Source organism: Echinops telfairi, unplaced genomic scaffold (assembly GCF_000313985.2).
Source record: "Echinops telfairi isolate 266 unplaced genomic scaffold, ASM31398v2 ScPeMD7_31;HRSCAF=116, whole genome shotgun sequence".
NCBI lineage: Eukaryota > Metazoa > Chordata > Mammalia > Afrosoricida > Tenrecidae > Echinops > Echinops telfairi.
In genome coordinates this window covers 23,430,721-23,448,795 of record NW_022103928.1, presented here as the reverse complement: position 1 = coordinate 23,448,795, position 18,075 = coordinate 23,430,721, and the positions used below count along the sequence as shown (strand labels likewise).

General features: G+C 45.9%; 2 protein-coding genes and 1 pseudogene across 6 annotated transcripts; 2 read left to right on the top strand and 1 right to left on the bottom strand.

Moving 5' to 3' along the window:
* The first annotated feature begins 1,305 nt into the window (after positions 1-1,305).
* Positions 1,306-9,091, top strand: RPP14 (ribonuclease P/MRP subunit p14). Of its 5 annotated transcripts, none has more exons than XM_045290003.1 (6): positions 1,306-1,396; positions 5,734-5,831; positions 5,923-6,007; positions 7,596-7,672; positions 8,438-8,516; positions 9,004-9,091. In XM_045290003.1, exons 2-6 carry the CDS (start codon positions 5,746-5,748, stop codon positions 9,058-9,060), a joined length of 384 nt encoding a protein of 127 aa, XP_045145938.1. In that variant the 5' UTR covers positions 1,306-1,396; positions 5,734-5,745; the 3' UTR covers positions 9,061-9,091. The 5 variants fall into 5 exon arrangements, with proteins under 5 accessions (XP_045145938.1, XP_045145935.1, XP_004702593.1 ...); XM_045290000.1 differs by lacking the exon at positions 1,306-1,396 and adding an exon at positions 1,397-1,463; XM_004702536.2 differs by lacking the exon at positions 1,306-1,396 and adding an exon at positions 1,597-1,684.
* A 51-nt stretch (positions 9,092-9,142) lies between these two features.
* On the top strand, positions 9,143-11,915 carry HTD2 (hydroxyacyl-thioester dehydratase type 2). Its single transcript, XM_045289999.1, has one exon. It carries the CDS (start codon positions 9,143-9,145, stop codon positions 9,686-9,688), a length of 546 nt encoding a protein of 181 aa, XP_045145934.1. The 3' UTR covers positions 9,689-11,915.
* On the bottom strand, positions 10,763-11,068 carry LOC105978579 (annotated as a pseudogene).
* Positions 11,916-18,075: the final 6,160 nt, after the last annotated feature.

The window sequence follows — 18,075 nt, the reverse complement described above, 5'->3', positions numbered from 1 at the left end:
AGGGTGGGGCTAGACTTTGGTTGAACTCACATCTTTAGTTTGCTTCTCTCCCTGCCTAGCCCCAAGCAAACTTCTTGTCCTTCCTCATGGTAGGTTTCACGCACAAACTGTCCCTCAGTAAATCATTTACTCAGTAAATTATTTCTAGAAACTCAAAGATCTGCCTGTTTTTCCAGTTTCCTATTTGGAGATACTGCTCAAGGTTGCCCTCAAACAGCGGTTCTCAACCTGTGGGTCAGACTTCTTTGGGGGTTGAGCGACCCTTTCACAGGGGTCGCCTAAGACCATGGGAAAACACATACTTCCGATAGTCTTAGGAACTGAGACACCGCTCTTCCCTCATCTCCAGGCAGTCCGCCCACAGGCAGATACGCCCACCTACGAGTACAGGGTAAAGATTGTTACTCAAGCTACGCCATGCTTCAAGACAAAACATTTATTTGTCATTAGAAATAAATATTTCACAATATATAATTACATATTGTTTTGTGATTAATCACCATGCTTTAATTATGTTCAATTCGTAACAATGAAAATACATCCTGCAGGGAGTGTGGGGTGGAAAGGGGGAACCGATTACAAGGATCTGCATATAACCTGCTTCCTGGGGGATGGACAACAGAAAAGTGGGTGAAGGGAGACGTCGGACAGTGCAAGACATGACAGAATAATAATTTATAAATTATCAAGGGTTCATTTGGGAGTGGGGAGCGGGGAGGGAGGGGAAAATGAGGAGCTGATGCCAGGGGCTTAAGTGGAGAGGAAATGTTTTGAGAATGATGAGGGCAATGAATGTACAAATGTGCTTTATACAACTGATGTATGTACAGATTATAAGAGTTGTATGAGCCCCTAATAAAATGATTTTTTTTTAAAGGAAGAAGATACATCCTGCATATCAGTTATATACATGACGATTCGTCACAGTAGCAAAATTACAGTGATGAAGTAGCCACGAAAATAATGTTATGGTTGGGGGTCACCACCACACGAAGAGCTGTATGAAAGGGCCGCTGCGGCATCGGGAAGGTGGAGAACCACCGCCCTAAAAGAAGTAACCCCCAGCTTTTCACCTACGTGGACGGGATGGGACAGCGCAGGTGCACAGTGCTTTCCCCACAATGGCTCCCAGGGGGCGCTGAGCCCGCCAGGCCAGCTCCAGCGCGGACGGAAGTCACGCCTGCGTCTATGCGTGTCGTAAACGGTGACGTCACCTCCGCGCCGCCGAGAATGCACGCTTCCGGGGGGCGGGGCAGGTTGAAGCCAGCGTCCCCCAGCCCGGAGTTTCCTCGGCCTCTGTGTGCGCGTTGCCAGCCCTGGAGGATTCCTGCCGTGAAGGAAGAGTCGCGGGCGGCAGCCAGCGTGGCCAACTGGGCGTCGGCACGTGGAAGCCCAGGTCAGAGCGGCCCTTCTGCGGGAGCGGCTCGGTCGGCCGCGCTGGTGACGTAGGAGCCACGCGCCAGGTGCGGACGCGCTCGGCGCGAGCGACCGGGGGAGGGAGATGGGGGCCCCGCAGGGCAGCCTGGGATGCCTACGCACCCCGGGCGGAGGACGTCGGGGGAGCTGGTTCCGAGCTGAGGGCGAGACTTGGCCATGAACCTCTCCAGCCTCAGGGCATCGTCCCTAGGATGGCGGAGGGTGCCCGCGAGCACTGAGCCGGACCACAGCTCGCGTCCGTCGTGAGGTGGGCGCTGAACTGTATGGGGCGCGGTCCGAGGGACGAGTATCTTCAAACTAAGGCTCTTGACAGGACTACAACTTCAAGCCAAGGTCTAACCAGATCTCATCGGACCCTAAACAACCCCGTTTGTATCTTTTAAAGTAGCGTTTGTCGTTACAATGTTGCCTGGCACCTCTGCGGAAATGCCCATTCCAGCCTGACCTAGAAGCAAACGGCTCCACAGAAAAACGTGGGCTTGCTTACCTTACTCTCCTCGGTGTTAACGAGCACGCGTTGTGGTGAAGCGTTAGAGGGATGCACTTAAGAGTTAGAATGAACTAGTGTACAACAGAGAAGTTCTTAACGCTTTTCTATATCAAAACCTTTTTTTTACTTGATCACATGAATCCTTTGCACTTTTCATTTGTGATCGTTTTATGCTTCCAACGAAACCTTTCCCATTTTGACACCAGCTAACAGTATAATGCAGATTTAACTCCATGCCTACTTCTTTGACCATTATCAGGAATGCCCCAACGTGCCCCTTTATTGTGGCTTTTGCATTCATAAGCCTCTCATTCTAAACTCCATGGGGCGCTTTCTCAAAAGTCTTCGACTGTGTTTCCTCATTTTGCAAAGCTTTTCTCTAATAGAACTCTTCACATTGACTTTAAACAGACTTGTAGTTCCACTGTGATAATTCCCAATTCCAACACTATGTTACACACCGTTATTGTATCCGACACTCTCGGGTCTTTATGACGCCTCATTGAACAAACCAGAAAGACCCCTACCTCTCCTAGAGAGGGAAAAGGGAGTACAGGTAACTGGAAGGTAATGACCTTGAGTGTGTTAGGTGATGGTAAGTGTGGAGGAGATGGACATGGAGTGCAATTGAGTGAGAGCTGTGCAAAGTGCTGAAGCAGCTTCGCGGGGGAGAGAGCCTTGCTGCTCCCTAGAGGAAGACCCTTCCCAACCTGGGGGAAAGTCAGAGCTGAAGTCCACCTGAGTAGCACAGAGAGGCTAGAAGTCCAGTGGGGTGGGGGTGGCAGGAGGGGAGATCAGAGGTGGGAGAGCTGGGTGTGGTTTAGATAGGGCCAGGCTGGCCCTTGGAAGGACTGACTTTATTGAGAGGGTACCCCTCCCCCCCCCAAAAAAAACCTCGGGAAAAATGCTAAACTGGGCAGAGTACACATAGTACACATTCACCCCCCTCCCCCCCGAGCAAGCATGGAGCAATTTTACCCAGTGGTGTTGCCTGGGAAGGTTCTCTCTCAGCACAGTAAATTTTTTTGTGAAAATCATTTTGCTCAAACCTCATTTTTTTGTGATGGCCAATTTAAGAGAACAGCATGCAGCTGTGAAATTTTGTTTCCTGCTGGGGGGGTGGGGAATGCCGCAGAAGCTATTGTGTTGTTGAACACAGCTTACAAGGACTGTGCTGTGGGAAAAACTCAAATGTACAAGTGGTTTTCTCCTTTCAGAAAGAATGAGATGACGATGGATGACAGACCTCCCTACTATTTAGAGGTTCTGAAAAGATTGTGTAACAGTGTACACCAAAAAAGGGGGGGCCTGATTTGTGGCAGACAGGGGACTGGTTTTGCCAGGAAAACAGTGCACCTGCTCACACAGCCATCTCAGTGCGCCAGTTTTTGGCAAAAAACATAAAAACAAAAACAGCATTCCCTCTCTTGCCTCAGCACACCTGACCCACCTGATCTCACTCTGTGTGACTTCTTTTTATTCCCGAGAATGGAGAGGGACATGAAAGGACAGCAATTTGATGACATAGAAGAGGTGAAGAAGAAAAACAAGGGAGGTGCCATCCAAACAAATGTATTTGAAAATGTTTCCATGAATGGAATTGTAGATTTGACAAATGTATTAAGTGTAAGGGAGAGTACTTTGAAGGTGATAAAGGTTGTTTTGTAAAAAGAAAAATTAAGTACATAGCATTGAAAACACATTCCGCTTTTTTAAGGTGGGGGGAACACCCCCTCGTATTTACTCGAAATAGGAGCCATTGCAGGGTTTTGAGGAGAAGAATGACTCTTGGTACTGACTCTTGAATACTGAGGCTCAAGGAGAGGAAACTACTCAGTAAACATTTACTCTTTAAGGCTTACTGGCCTTCTAACCCCCCAGCCCATTCTCGTGTCCTTCCACAGGCAGCCACCTCTTTGAATGCTGCCACTAATGCATCAAAAGCACCCATGGCTGGTGGGGCAATGAGTGAACTAGGAGAGGTCCCCATTCACCCAGCTCACTTAGTCAGAAGAGACTGTAGGGAATGGAAAAGAGCCCTAGAAAACTGCTGAGGAGCCTGTGAACCCAAGACTTTTTTTTTTTACTTGCTTCAATACATAAATCTACCACTACCTTCAATCACTCAGTTCAGTCCATTGACAAGTGTTTGTGGAAAACCTGTTTTGTGCCAGACATAGTAAATATCAGTATTTGTTGAAAGGATGGGTGGATGTAGTTATTTGACCTTCATTCTTTTTCTCTGGAGATCATTGGGAGTGGCTGCACAGCCCCCTCTCAGGAGAGGTTTTTGTGACTGCTGGTGTGATTAGGGTTACAGTTCTTGGGCGGCCTCTTCTGCCTTATCTATAAAGTAGCAATGTCGGGCTGGATGATTACCAAGGGACCTCACAATTTGTCCTTGTAATTTGACATGGTTGGGTTTTACTAATTCAAAGTAAAGGGTGAAAGTAAGTCTTGGGAAGAGCCAGGCTATTGCCCATTTGCTTCCCTCAGCAAACATTGATTGGTTTTGTGGTGCTATTGAAACATCAGTGAAAAAGACAGTCCCCTTGTCCTCTAGGGAATGACCTTTTGGTCAAGAATCCAGATACTAAACAGATAATGCCAAGAGGCAGCATAACAAGGGAACCTAATTTAGACTAGAATGCCAGGGAGGGCCGCCCAGAAGAGGTGGCATCTAAGCTAACACTCAAAGGGTGAGTAAGAGCTATTCAGGTGAGAGTGGAAGAAGAGGGATTCCTTCCAGGTGAGCAGTATGGCATAAACCCTTGCAGCTTCCAAATTCCCTGGAAATGGCTTTAAGTGCCCATTCCAGAATCACACTCGTCTCAGACTCCTTACTCAGGCCTGCCAAATACCCCCGCACAGACTGGCCTGGGCGAGCGGCAGGAAGAATAGGCAAACACCTACCGGGGAACAGGGACCCAGAACTGCTCCCCACCCCACCCCCCAATCACACTCCTCTTCATGCTCTGTGTTGGCTGGGAGTAACAAGAAGAGGGTCTTCCAGAGCCCTTGAGTTGACTCCCTTAGGCTTCTACCTTGGGTTAAGAGGCAACATATGAGAGGAATCTTAAGGAACAGCTGGATCTGGGTACCCTCAGGTAGGTGTTACCTAAACTTCAGTTTCCTTTTCTAATATGAGGATAACGATAGCTTTTACCTCGTAGGATCATTTTTAACAAGAATGGGCCATGCATTTATCATAGTGCTGAATGGTGCTCAGGAAAATGTTCTCAGGATGTAAATAAGAGTAAGGGAGTCTGGCACATATGAAATAGAGAGACCGCCTTAGTGTCTGTATGGCTAACCTTAGCATCACCAGAATTAGATTATTATATTACACAGCTAGTTACTGTCAAGACAAAAAAAATTAAACTCACTGCCAGAAAATAGATTCTGATTCATAGCGATCCTGTAAAGCAGTGGTTCTCAACCTTCCTAATGCCACGACCCTTTCATACAGTTCCTCATGTTGTATTGACCCCCCCAACCATAAAATTATTTTCGCTGCTAACTTCATCACTGTCACTTTGCTACTGTTATGAATCGGGTGACCCCTGTGAAAGGGTTATTCGACCCCCAAAGAGTTCTGGACCCACAGGTTGAGAACCGCTGCTATAAAGGGTTTCCGAGGCTGTACATCTTCACAGGAGCAGAGTCATCTTCCTCAGGAGCGGCTGGCGGGTTTGAACCACCGTCCCTGTGGTTAGCAGTCTACTGCTTAGCCACCAGCGCTGCCTAGTTACTGTACTTGGAAGTCTTTTAAAAATCGCTTCTCGTCCTTTCAATTCTTCCTGTAGGTGTGATCAGCAATGGAAGAGAGACCTGGCTTACCTACCACATACGAAAGAACAGTTTACAAAAACCCCTCCGAGCACCACTACATGAAGGTCTGCCTGTGAGTTCAGTCTCCTGAGTTCCATTTTAGCTTGCTGCTGTGAGTCTGAAAATCCTAAATCTAATCATAAGTTTGTTGTTTGATTTCACAGAGAGTTTCAAGACCGAGGGGTCGGACTGAGTGCTGCCCAGTTCAAACAGCTAATCATCTGGGCTTTGAAGGACCTCTTTGGGGAGGTACGGAATGACTGTAGATTGACCATTCCTGAGGTCTTTATAAGCAGTACAGAAAGAACACTTTCCCAAACATTGTTTTGGAATACAGAAGCAGACTTGCAGAAGCAATGCATTTTTGATAGATTTATTTTAATATGAGAAGCTTTTGAAAAATCATAGCAAAGTGGAAGTAAAGGATAATGGATTTTCCCAGGAACTTTTTGGGGCCCCTCAAAGGTGGAGAACACCACCCTCAAAACAACACCAGAAAAATGGGCAAAAGACATAAGCAGACATTTCACTAGAGAGGCGAGGCGCCTGGCAGTTCATTGTGGGCAAAGATGTGTAATGTCCGCGTCGTCGAGAAGTAACAAACAGTGGTCTCGCTGCACACGTGACCGGAACGACTGAAGCGGAAAGTAACAACAGCATCCAGTGGTGAGGAGGGCAGGCCACACCGGCTCGCTCCTGTGTTGCTGGTAGGGGCGGGCATGGCACAGCCAACGAGGGCCACAGATTTGTCTGCTTTTTGTAAACAATCTAGACATGCAGCTGTCATATGACCTAACACTTATATTCTCAGATGTTCATCCGAAAGAAAGAAAAACGTCTGTGCTAAAACAAAAACAAGTAAAACAGACCCCTATACACAGATGTTCATAGCTGCTTTTTTGTAATTGCGCAAACCTGGAATCACCCCACTTGTCCTGCACTGGGTAACAAGAAGCAAGCTGTGGTGCATTTATACTTTCATTTATGTCACCTGGAGAACAGATAGTGTTTGCCAGGGCTTAGTGGTGGGAGAACGGGCAGGTGTGACTGGAAAGGGGTAGGCTGAAGGAGTCTTGAGGTAATACTGCAGTGCTTTTTTATGATTGTGACCGTAGTTACTGGGAAGCTCTGTATGTGATGAAAGTTCATCAAGTTACACTCGCATACAAACTTGACTATAACTGATGAAATCCAACTGCGTTGTACTCAGTTTCCTGGTTTGATGCTGTTGTGCAAGGTACTGCCATTGGGGGAGGAGGGCCTCCTCGTACGTTCTTTGCAAAGTGGTGAATCTCATTTTTCAAAGAAAAGGTTTCATAAAACAATCTTAGATGTATAAGGGTCTTCTCTTACAAGGTCTTCGAAAAGTTCGTGGAAAATGGAATTAAAAGATATTTGACGTTTTTCCACAAAGTTTTGAAGCCCCGTGTAGGTGCCAGAAATAGCACCGCTCCCAGAGATGCAGCTGTAAGCAAAGAGAAATGGTCCTTGGCCCCATGGAACTGATCAACTTGGTTCATTTCAGGGGAGAACTTGCTAGAGGAAGCACAGGGTCCCCTGAGATTGAGCTTAATGTTAGAGATTAGGGAAAACATTTTCTTTTGGGGGGTGGGGAGGCATTTTAAGCAAGGGCGTGTGACGGGTGAGTAAACATTATCAGTATGAGGACTGGAAGGGCAGTTCGGCTGCAAGAGCTGCCCAGGAAGAAGGCAACCCCGCTAGAACACGTGTTCCAGCACCATCAGATGTGTGTTTGTGGGGAAAAGCTCAAAGGTTGAAGCTTTCGCTCTGGAATAATGGTGGTCCTCGTCTGACAGTAGCTTTGTTCCACGCTTAGGTTGGTGCTGCTTTGCCCGTGGATATCCTGACATACGAAGAGAAGACCTTGTCGGCCATTCTGAGAATCTGCAGCAGGTGTGCCTGGGGCACAGCAGAGAGGGAAAGAAGTCTTCTAAGAGTGGAAAGAGTGTTGTCATTGTGAACTCTGAGCAGCTTTAGGGAGTTTAAGTGGGAGACAATGAGTGTCATCTACCAGGAGCTGTACTGTAGGCATCCTCAAACTACAGCCCGCTGAGGACATTTACCCGGCCTGCCGGGTGTTTTTGCCCCGTTTTTTTTTTTTACTTCAAAATAAGATATGTGCAATGTGCATAGGAATTTGTTCATAGTTTTTTTTTTTTAAACTATAGTCCGGCCCTCCAACGTGTCTGAGGGACAGTGAACTGGCCCCCTGTTTTAAAAGTTTGAGGCCCCCTGCAAAGAGAGCAACAGACACTTGTGATTGGGTTACGTATGTCTGTAGTTTCCCGAAGGACCCTAGTGAACAGGTGAAGCCCTTGGCTGTTAATTGGTTGGCCGTTCTGACTCACCCAGCAACTTGGGAGAAAGAGTTGGTGGCCTAAAGACTACAGCAAAAGCCCCCGCTGGAGCAGTATCAGCTACACCTAACAATGTCACGTTTCCTAGTTGATGGGTGGAAATCCGTAGTTTAGAAACATTCCTAGTTGTGGCTCATTTTGTCCTGCTTTTGACACATGCTTGTGCTTTGAAGGCTTCCTTATTTAGGTAGAGTCTTTGTAGAAAGCAGCCTCACTTTCTGGGTCATCTGAGCAGAAGCACGAGGAGACCTTGCAGAGGCCGGTCTTCACTCAACGGTGTCCTCTCCTCATCTTTCCACAGTGGGCTTGTCAGGTTGTGGAGCTCCTTGACCCTGCTAGGATCGTACCAAGGCAGAAAATGTGCTTTCAGGGTGATTCAGGTAAAGCCATTCCTCCGTCTGTCCCAAACTAGGCTGAGTGGTGGATCAGCTGCTTGTTAATATGTGTGTGTGTGCCTGTCTAAGTCTAGTATGTTTCACATCATCCAGCCAGAGGGAGGAAAACCCAGGACTTCATTGCTTCCAAGATTGATGTAGAGTTTAAATTATAATCTTAGATTTTAATCGCTTATATGTTAAATTACATGGGAGTTTGGGGGGTAAAACAATGGAGCCCTCTTAGACAAGTCTTAAATTTCTTAAAGCCTAACGCAGTGCCTTAATGAGTTAGAATCACTTTTCTGAGCTTAATGTGACCAACTACTCATTGTTCTAAGGCCACTCCCCCAGGATGCTCTTTAAAATACTTCTCTGTCAGCTTGCTTTGTCCTGTCATACTGGATGTTTCTACTCCCCATCCACTCACTGCCCTGCGTTTCAGGACCATTTCCCCCCTGATACTGCATTAACTTCTTTCTTTCTCTTGTAGGTTTCTCCCTTTCTACTTGCATTGTCTGGTAATAGTAGGGAACTCATATTGGACTGAAGAGACTTCAATTTCGGAAGACTCTCAAAACAACTTCTGGGGCTAGCATTCTGTGTGAAGGCTGAAGCCTGCTGAAAAGCCCATGCTTATGAACTTGTGCCTGCCGAAGATGTTTTCAGGAATGTCTAGCCACCGCCTCTGGTGGGGTGGACTGCAGAAGAGAGTCTGCATGAACCAGCCAGTGTTGCAAAGGCAGCGCATTCAGCGCGTGCACATCAGAGTTGGCGACCGGGCCGAACTCAGCAGGGCCTTCACACAGAGGGATGTGGTTCGCTTTGCAGAATTAACAGGGGATGTCAACCCTTTGCATTTAAACGAAGAGTTTGCCAAGCAAACCAAATTTGGACAGACAATTGTGCATGGCGTTTTGATCAACGGACTTATTTCCGCTCTCTTGGGTACCAAAATGCCGGGACCAGGCTGTGTATTTCTTTCTCAGGAAATTAACTTTCCAGCCCCTTTATATGTGGGGGAAGTCGTTACAGCGGCAGCAGAGGTGATAAGACTGAAGCGGTTCATTGCTCTTATTGCAGTGTCATGTTCTGTACCAGAAAGCCAAAAAACGGTGATGGAGGGCTGGGTGAAAGTTGCCGTCCCAGAGCTCCCACGTCCCGAAATAAGTGTTTAGCACTGCAGGGTCAGACATCAGTGCTGCTGTGGTGCCAGACTGGGATGACTGCTCTTTATGAAGAAGCCGCTGGTAAAGCAGAAGCCCGTATTGGGGGACAGGGATGTTGCTAGAAGAATGTTGAGATGTCTCCTTTTCAACTTGACCTTGATTTCCTCCTGGTTTTTAAAGTTCAAAAAATATGGCAACAGTCTTCATGTTAGTAAAGGTCTTACTTTCAGGATTTCAGGCCTGCTTAGAGTTGCATTTGGATAACCAGCCTACATATTTACGTAGACTCCGTTTCTTGTGAACTTGTAACTATCCAACAATTGTTGAAGGTGTCAACAGAAGGTGGGCCTGCCCTTTGCCAGTAACTATCTTTAGGCCATGCTTTTCAGCAGTTTCTGGGTCAGTATTTATTGTAGTTTATTAACTCTTCACACCAAATAGTGTCCTGCTCAGCCTTCAGTGGGGCTTGCCTTTCCATTGGTTTCCCTGTTCCTGGAGAAGGACTTCTAGGTCGGCAGATTTGGCCTGGGAAGGGTAACCTTGGCCTCATCTTAAAAAATGAGGTTAGCAACACCTCCCACCGAGGATCGGGGCCAGAGGTGATACATGACAAAGGAGCTAGGTGTGCGGCTGGCCCCTCGGATCTCTGCCTTTCCCTGGCGACTGAGGTGGGAGTTTGCCCGGGTTTAAAGCCAACTGGCCCACGGTGAAATAATCTATAAGGATTGGCATAGTAAACTGACATGGATCTTAAATGCAAAGTTTCTCTGACTACACTGGAATCTTATAGCCCCCCTCAAGCTATTTTGAGTCTTTACCCCTCGGCACATAATACACCTTATATACTCGTGTATAAGCCGAGTTTTTTTCTCTCTTTTTTTTTTCTTCAAGAAACAATAGTTTATTTTTCTAATCACGTGACCAAGCTTCGAATCTTAAGGTCTCAACAAGTTTTGCATATTTCCATTGCATAGACCTGTTTGATGATTGCTGGTACACGGCAGTTGGTTCTCCAGTGGTTCCCATTTGCCAGACAGTGGGGCATGGTGGCTTTTGCTCTCGGGCATTCTGTCAAGTGAATCCTCATTCCAGGGCAACATCACAGCCTCTGTCCATCCATCTCCAGCGGGGTTGGCCAAGGAGTCCTGCTTTGGCTGCTAGAGCTTCATTCTGCTGAGTATGATATTCCTGAAATCTCATGGATATTCTTTGTGTCATTTTAAAATATTTCTGGAAGCAGTGCTCTGAGCACATAGTCTCTTCAGGTTTCGCTTCTTGTTGTGAAGTCTTTTAACACAGTCCAAAGAGCAGATTTCTGTAAGTTTATTGTAGGTTCCAAGAAATCCCTTAAACTTTTATCTGATGGGATTCTGGTGTTTGTGCAGCCATATCTTTTGGTATGTCGGAGTCACCTCTTCTGATGCGTGAGTTTCATTTCTGTTTGGGGATCACAGTTGCTCAACGTTTTCTTGAGTGACTCAGCAAGTCTGAGTTCTTACGCACAGGTTCCTGCCTCCGACACCAATAGAGTTTGTGGGCGGAGGAGGAGCAGGATCACCTAAGCCGGGTTGGCTTATACTCGACTATGTACAGGTGTGCTTCTTCTAAAAGACCACACAAAATAAAAGTATAAGAAGACCGTGCGGCAAGCTTTTAAGAGTTTGGGGACTTTGAAGAAATGTGTGTAGTATTTTAAATATTAAAAGGTCATTTCAAAATAACCAACACCTTAAAGACAAGCCATACCTGGAGTCCACCTGTCCTCTGGCTTTTGCAAGTGGCATTGATCACAACAGCTGTGTGTTGTGATCAAGAAGATATGATCAAGTATCACATTGTGTCAGCCTACATTTAAAAAATGTTTTTAATTGTTTAAAAATGTTTTTCACCTTAATGGTGGATCAGTAACTTGATTTAAATTGGTCTTTTTAGTGTGTGTACATGAAGAGATCCAGTTGAACTGATGACTGCAAAATTACTTTTCCTCACTAGAGGGCAGTGATGTGCGTAAAGTCCTTTCAAACTGTTCAATATTGTTCCTCCCCCTTTCTGAAGGAGGGAAGAAAACATCAATGTGAGAGCAAGGGAGCCTCTTCTCTTGTGTTTAAGAATGGCAAGTCGTGTGCAGCCTTGGAGCCCCTGGGGGAAGACTTATTTACATGTGAAATGCCAGCTATGCTGAGAATTTGATGTTAGGTTGACGTTGACAAATAAACCAAGGAATTTGTGTAAAATATGAAGGCTTAAGGCCAAGATTCCCTGTTCCTGCAGAACCGATTGCCTGAGACTTGGCAGCAGTCTCAGAGGGTGGGTCCATAAATGGAGTATGCTGCGATCATTACTAGGAATCACTAGCCAGCATTTTGCTGAAATCATTGAGCCAGACATCAACTTTAATCCTTGAAACAACTTTGTAAGGTAAAGTATTCATGTCCTGTTTTGTAGGCAAAGAAACACTGTAACTTAGCCAGTCCTATAGCTAGTACACGGCAGAGCTGGGGTTCAGACTTGGACCTACCTGGCTCCAAAACACTTTTCCAAGACCCTAAGGGTTTTAAGAGATCTTGATGGTGCAACCAGTTAAATGCTTGTCCAAATTTTTGGACTATTTTCATGGCACCAATCAAAATAGTGATTCAAACCCACCCAAAGCTGCGCAGAAAGTAGGCCTGGTGACGGGCTTCTGAAAGGCCAGTGTGAAAGCCTTGTGCAACAGACAGTTCTGCTCCACACATGAGGTTGGCAGGAGAGTCTACTTGATGACAACGGTTTGGGTTGTGTGTGTCGTCATCCTATTACTGGAGTCCGCACTGCCCCGATTAGAATTCATAGTGGGATTATGAGTCCCATAATGCCTCTATGGGCGCAGAAAGCCTCTTTCCCATGGAGCAGCTGGTGGTTTTGAACTGCTCACCTTGCAATAAAGCAGTCTAACCCACTATGCCAGCACGGCTATTGGAACCCTATAGTTGTATAATCGTGTCTAGTTGTATGGTACTAAAGTAATTGGAACCAGCATTCTTTTTTTTAAATCATTTTATTGGCTTGTACAGCTCTTATCACAATCCATATATCCATTATGTCAAGCACATTTGTACATGTTGCCATCATTTTCAAAACATTTTCTTTCTACTTGAGCCCTTGGTATCAGCTCCCAGTTTTTTTCCTCCCTCCCACATAATTCATGTTTTTTTGATAATTTATAATTTTTTTTCATGTCTTACACAGATGTCACCCTTCACCCACTTTTCTGTTGTCCAGCCCCGGGGAGGGGGTTATATGTAGATCATTGTGATTGGTTACCCCTTCCTCCCCCACCTTACCCTTACCCTCCTGGTATCTCTAGTCTCATTGGCCCCGAGGGGGTTATCTGTCTTGAGCTCTTACCTGTACCCATGTACATGTCGTGGTCCAGTGGGATTTATAAGGTAGAAATGGGGTCATGATAGGGGCGGCAGGAAGCATTAAAGGACTAGAGGAAAGGTGTGTGTTTCATTGGTGCTATATGCACCCTGACTAGGTCTCTTCCTTGCGACCCTCTGTAAGGGGATGTCCAATTGTCTTCAGATGGGCTTTGGGTCTCCACTCTGCACTCCCCCGCATTCACATTGATAGGATTTTTTGTTCTGAGTTTTTGATACCTGATCCCATCGACACCTCATGATCACACAGGCTGGTGTGCGGCTTTCAGGATCCAGCATTCTATAGAATTCTTTATTCATTCTGAATGTTCTAGATATTCCCGATGACACAACATGCTCAGAGACACAGTTCTTGATGGCTTACAGCCATGCCTGTCACTTTTTCAAAGTTGACATTCACTTGTGATTTGTCTTCAGAGTAGACTTGCTGAAAGGGAGACTACGATGACGGCCAAGTTTGGCAGGAAGTGTCATTTGGTAGCCGATTTATACTGTACATACTGGATGTGTACTGTAGTCTCGCTCTAAAGCAGCTTCTCAACATGAGCATTTCGACTTTAAGCTCCTAAGTGTCCTGGTTGCCTTTGATCTCTAAATCAGTTTCTCACAATTCATACATAGATCCATTGTGTCCAGCACATTTGTTGCCATCATCCTCAAAACATTTGCTTTCTACTTGAGCCCTTGGTATCAGCTCATTTTCCCCCTCCCTCCCCACTCACCCCTCCCTCATGAACCCCTGATCATTTGTAAATTATTTGATCATATCTCACACTGCCCGACATCTCACTTCACCCACTTTACTGTTGTCCGTTCCCTAGAGAGGAGGTTATATGTAGATCCTTGTAATCAGTTGCCCCTTTCTACCCCGGCCTTCCCTCCACCCTCCCGGTATCGCCACTCTTGCCACTGGTCCTGAGGGTTATCTATCCTGGATTCCCTGTGTTTCCAGTTCCTACCTGTACCAGTGTCCATCCTCCGGTCTAGCCAGATTTGTAAGGTAGGATTGGGATCATGATAGTGGGGGGGAGGAAGCATTTAGGAATTAGAGGAAAGTTGTATGTTTCATCATTGCTAGGCTGCACCCTGACTGGCTCTTCTACCTATGACCCTTCTGTAAGAGGTTTCCCTTGATGCCCGATGCCTGATCCCTTTGACACCCTGTGGTCACACACCCTGTGGTGTGTTCTATGTGGGCTTTGTTGCTTCTCAGCTAGGATGACATCATTTTCACCAAGAGTTAGTCTCTTCACACCTTGTGTTTTAAGCCTGCTGTCGGGAAAATTCTCATCTCAAGCCCCCAGGAAAGACTGATTCTCCACTGGAAGTGTGGGTGACCCTCAAACTAGGAAATTCCCAGAAACTGAGAGGCAGCCTGGGCTGTCACATGAAAACGAGTGGAGAGGCAGAGCAAGTGATACTAGCTCTTTCCACTGGGGGGCATTCTAAGACTGCAACTTCTGCAGAGTGTGATCGCCAAAGGGAATACTCAAGCAATTCAGCCTAATGTGCTGGAAAATTGTGTAACATTTTATAGTAGAAACATTAACATATTGGTGAAATGCCACTCATTTCTTTCCCCCTAAACAGCAAATCTTCAGGCCACCATTCGTCTTGTTGGCCTGACACGAGTATTAATCTGGAAGAAGAGATGGCTAAATGTACCCTGGTCTCTGATGTAACCATGGGCTTCCATTCTGTGCTGAGTTTCTGGTCATTTTTCTTTAATATTCTTTGAGTACGATTCAGAGGACAGTTTTCTCACAACGAAAATTGCTATTCAATTACATCTATTAGGTTTTTATATTGAAATATAACCTCCCCCAGGAACAATAACGGGAGTAGTGATACCATGAGGGTGGGGGGAAGGTAAGAGGAGAAAGGGAGAACTGGTTGCAGTGATTGGTGTATAACCACTGTGTGTGCGTGCATGCACACATGGCGGGGGAGGGGGTTGGATGAGCAACAGAAACAATGGGTGAAGGGAAACAGTGGACAGTGTAAGATGAAAACAAGTAAGGGTTCATGAGGAGGGAAGGGTGGAGGTGGGGAGGGAATAAAACTGATCCCAAGGTTTCAAGTAGAAAGAAAATTTTGAAAATGATGGCAATGTATAAATGTGTTTGATACAATTGATGTATGGATTGTTGTAAGAGCCCCCAATAAAATGATTTATTAAAAACAACATAACCTGCCAAGGGCTAGCTTGTCACTGAGTTGCTGTGCCACACTGCTTTTGCCTCACGTGTTGGCTTGATTTCTTAACTGCACAACACGGACAGATGAGCCTGCTCTTGAGGATTGACCTCTCTGGTCCCAGATGTTTCCTGGGCTTTGTTCTTGCTTTCAATTGGATTGCAAACATGAGACACACAAGTAGTCTCAGCATCTTCAGTGATTTAGGTTTGGGACCAAATGCTCAAGTAGAAGAAATCAGTCTACAAAACTCCAAGAAAACCAAGACTAATGTTCATACTACATAAACAGACAGGGCTAATGCCCCACAAACCATCTGTCCATTTCCAGGGTAGCCCTTAGCTATAAAAGCAGTTCAGATAACCATCTCAAAAGTCTCGAGGGAAACTTGCCTGTTATGTGATGGAAACATAGGGAAATAAGGATTAAATGTGAGTTGAGCTTTGTTATTTCATGTCCAGATCATGAATCTCAAACTCACTGCCATAGCGACCCTGAACGTCAGGGTAGAGCTGCCCCTGTGGGTTTCCAACGCTGTAGCTCTACGGGAGTAGGAAGCCTCATCTGTCTCTCTCGGAGGGGCTGGTGGGTTTGAACTGCTGACCTTGCAGTTAGTAGCCCAATGTGAAAGTCACTAGGTGTGGAATGTCATGCTGCCCAGGAAATGGTTGAACCTCACCAGCTTTTGTGATTTGGGAATAGTTGCCAGGGTGAATGGCAGCTCCCTAAAACCTAGTATCATCATTCATTTTGGCCAAAAGATGGTGAGCCAAAACAAAACCTGTAGCTCATCAAAACACTCGGTGACATTGAAGAACATTGTTTTGCTGCTAGTCTTGAGATGTACCTGTAGCAAAAGGTGAGGTGCCTGCGTTCCTTAATTTTCCTTGCTAGAGCCTGGAAGCAAATTAGGTCTGATCTGATTCAGGTCGGCTCTGGCTGGGGCCACTTTGAAGCCTTACGGGATAGTATGTCCTCCCCATCGGAATGGTGATACTAATGTGCAAACTGTGGCTGGTGGTGTGGGTGTGAAGGAACTGAAACACACCTCCACTGCTGGTGGGAATAGAACACGGTTCAGCCACTGGAAATGGCTCTTCCTCAAGATGTTGGCCATGGAGCTATCCTGTGACACCGCAATTCCAATTCTTGGTAAACAGCCCAGAGATTTGAAAGCAGGAACACAAACAAGCCTGCATGGTGATGTTCATTGCAGCACTATTCACAATAAGCAAAACAACGGAAATGTCCCTAAGTGGGTAAATGAAATGAGTAATACCATGCTGTATGCTCAGCGGTGGAGAGAAGCGAAGTCCTGCAGCGTGCCATAGCATGGGTAAGCCCGACAAACATCACGCCAAGCGAAATACAGCAGACACAACAGGACCAGTCTCCTATGATCTCATTGACATGAAATGAAGGTAGAGAATGCAAGCTTACTAGTAACTGCGAGTAAGGGGTAGAGGAAGGGAGTGGGGTTTGCTGAGGGGCACAGAGTTTGGGTTAATGGTGGCTAAGACATTTGGAAAAGGACAATGATAATGGCTGCACAACGGAAGGACTAATTTATGTCACTGAATGGCACATGCAGAAATTGTGGGGGTGACATGCTTTATTTTCAACAATTCTTTTGGAAAGTCAAATGGATATTGATTATTGAGACTGTGCTGAGCCCAGAAACCTGGTCTCCAGTAGATCTAGAGAACCAGAAAGTCGAGGATCCCCAGGGGATCACAGACAAGGCTGATTGGGGGGAGATGAAAATTAACTTTACAAAGATCGTAGTACCGTGATACCTCAGTTGTCAAACTCAATTCGCTCCAAATTCATATTCAATCACTGAAAGTTCCAGAACCGAACATATTTTTCCCATAAGAAATAATGGAAAACCAAATGATTTGTTCTGAGGCCCCCAAATTACACTTATACAATTCATTTTTTCCAGGACCTTAACAAAGTTAACAGCCCTAGGTTATGGAAATCCCCCCTAACGCATGCAAACACAATAAATATAGTACATTAAATATCAAAACAATACAGTAAACAAAATTATTGTGGTCCAGGTACTTTACCTCAACATTGAGGCTTCCTGCACACTGGGAGATGGGGAGAAACGAGGAGGAGGAGGAGAATCGCCTTCCATAATGCCTGCTGGCAGTACACTTCCCCTTGGTCTTCATTTACCTCACTAAAAATTTGTCTAATGTCACCTGCTTCTGCCTTCTTTTAAAAATATTCCTGTTGGGAGAATGATGTGGTGAGCGGATGGTGTCCTGGACCTGGGAACAACTAGGGCAGCGGAACCAGCATCTAGGAGAGGATGGAGATCCTGTGAGGCTTAGAGCAACACCAAGCTAGTGGAGAGGAAGCACTAAGAGGTAGAAGAAGGGGGAAGATGATGGCGGGGCTGGAGGAGGCAAAAGGAAACAGTCAAGCTCTAGGAAGCAAAGCATAGGGAGAGTAACAGAGGTGTGCAAATACATTAATCCATAACAATAGTGGTATTGGCCTATATACATATATTTATAAGGCATTACACTGAAGCTGCAGACTGGCCTTGGCTCATACCTTCCCTCAATACAAGGATGCTCTGTTCTAACAAATTGGCATTCTGTGATGCCCAGTCCCCCACCCCCACACACATGATCCCTGAAGAAAGAATGGGTGCATAAGCAGATGTGGTGAAGACAGAGGATGGTGCCCGGCTATTAAAAGATATAGCATCTGGGGTCTTAAAGGCTTGAAGTTAAACAAGCGGCCATCCAACAGTGAAGCAAC

Bases quoted from the DNA above. Each gene is read 5' to 3' on its own strand.
- RPP14 (XM_045290003.1), top strand. From the start codon at position 5,746: ATGGAAGAGAGACCTGGCTTACCTACCACATACGAAAGAACAGTTTAC. The intron at 5,832-5,922 runs GTGAGTTCAGTC...TTGATTTCACAG, and splicing joins CACTACATGAAGGTCTGCCT to AGAGTTTCAAGACCGAGGGG. The intron at 7,673-8,437 runs GTGTGCCTGGGG...ATCTTTCCACAG, and splicing joins ATTCTGAGAATCTGCAGCAG to TGGGCTTGTCAGGTTGTGGA.
- HTD2 (XM_045289999.1), top strand. From the start codon at position 9,143: ATGCTTATGAACTTGTGCCTGCCGAAGATGTTTTCAGGAATGTCTAGC.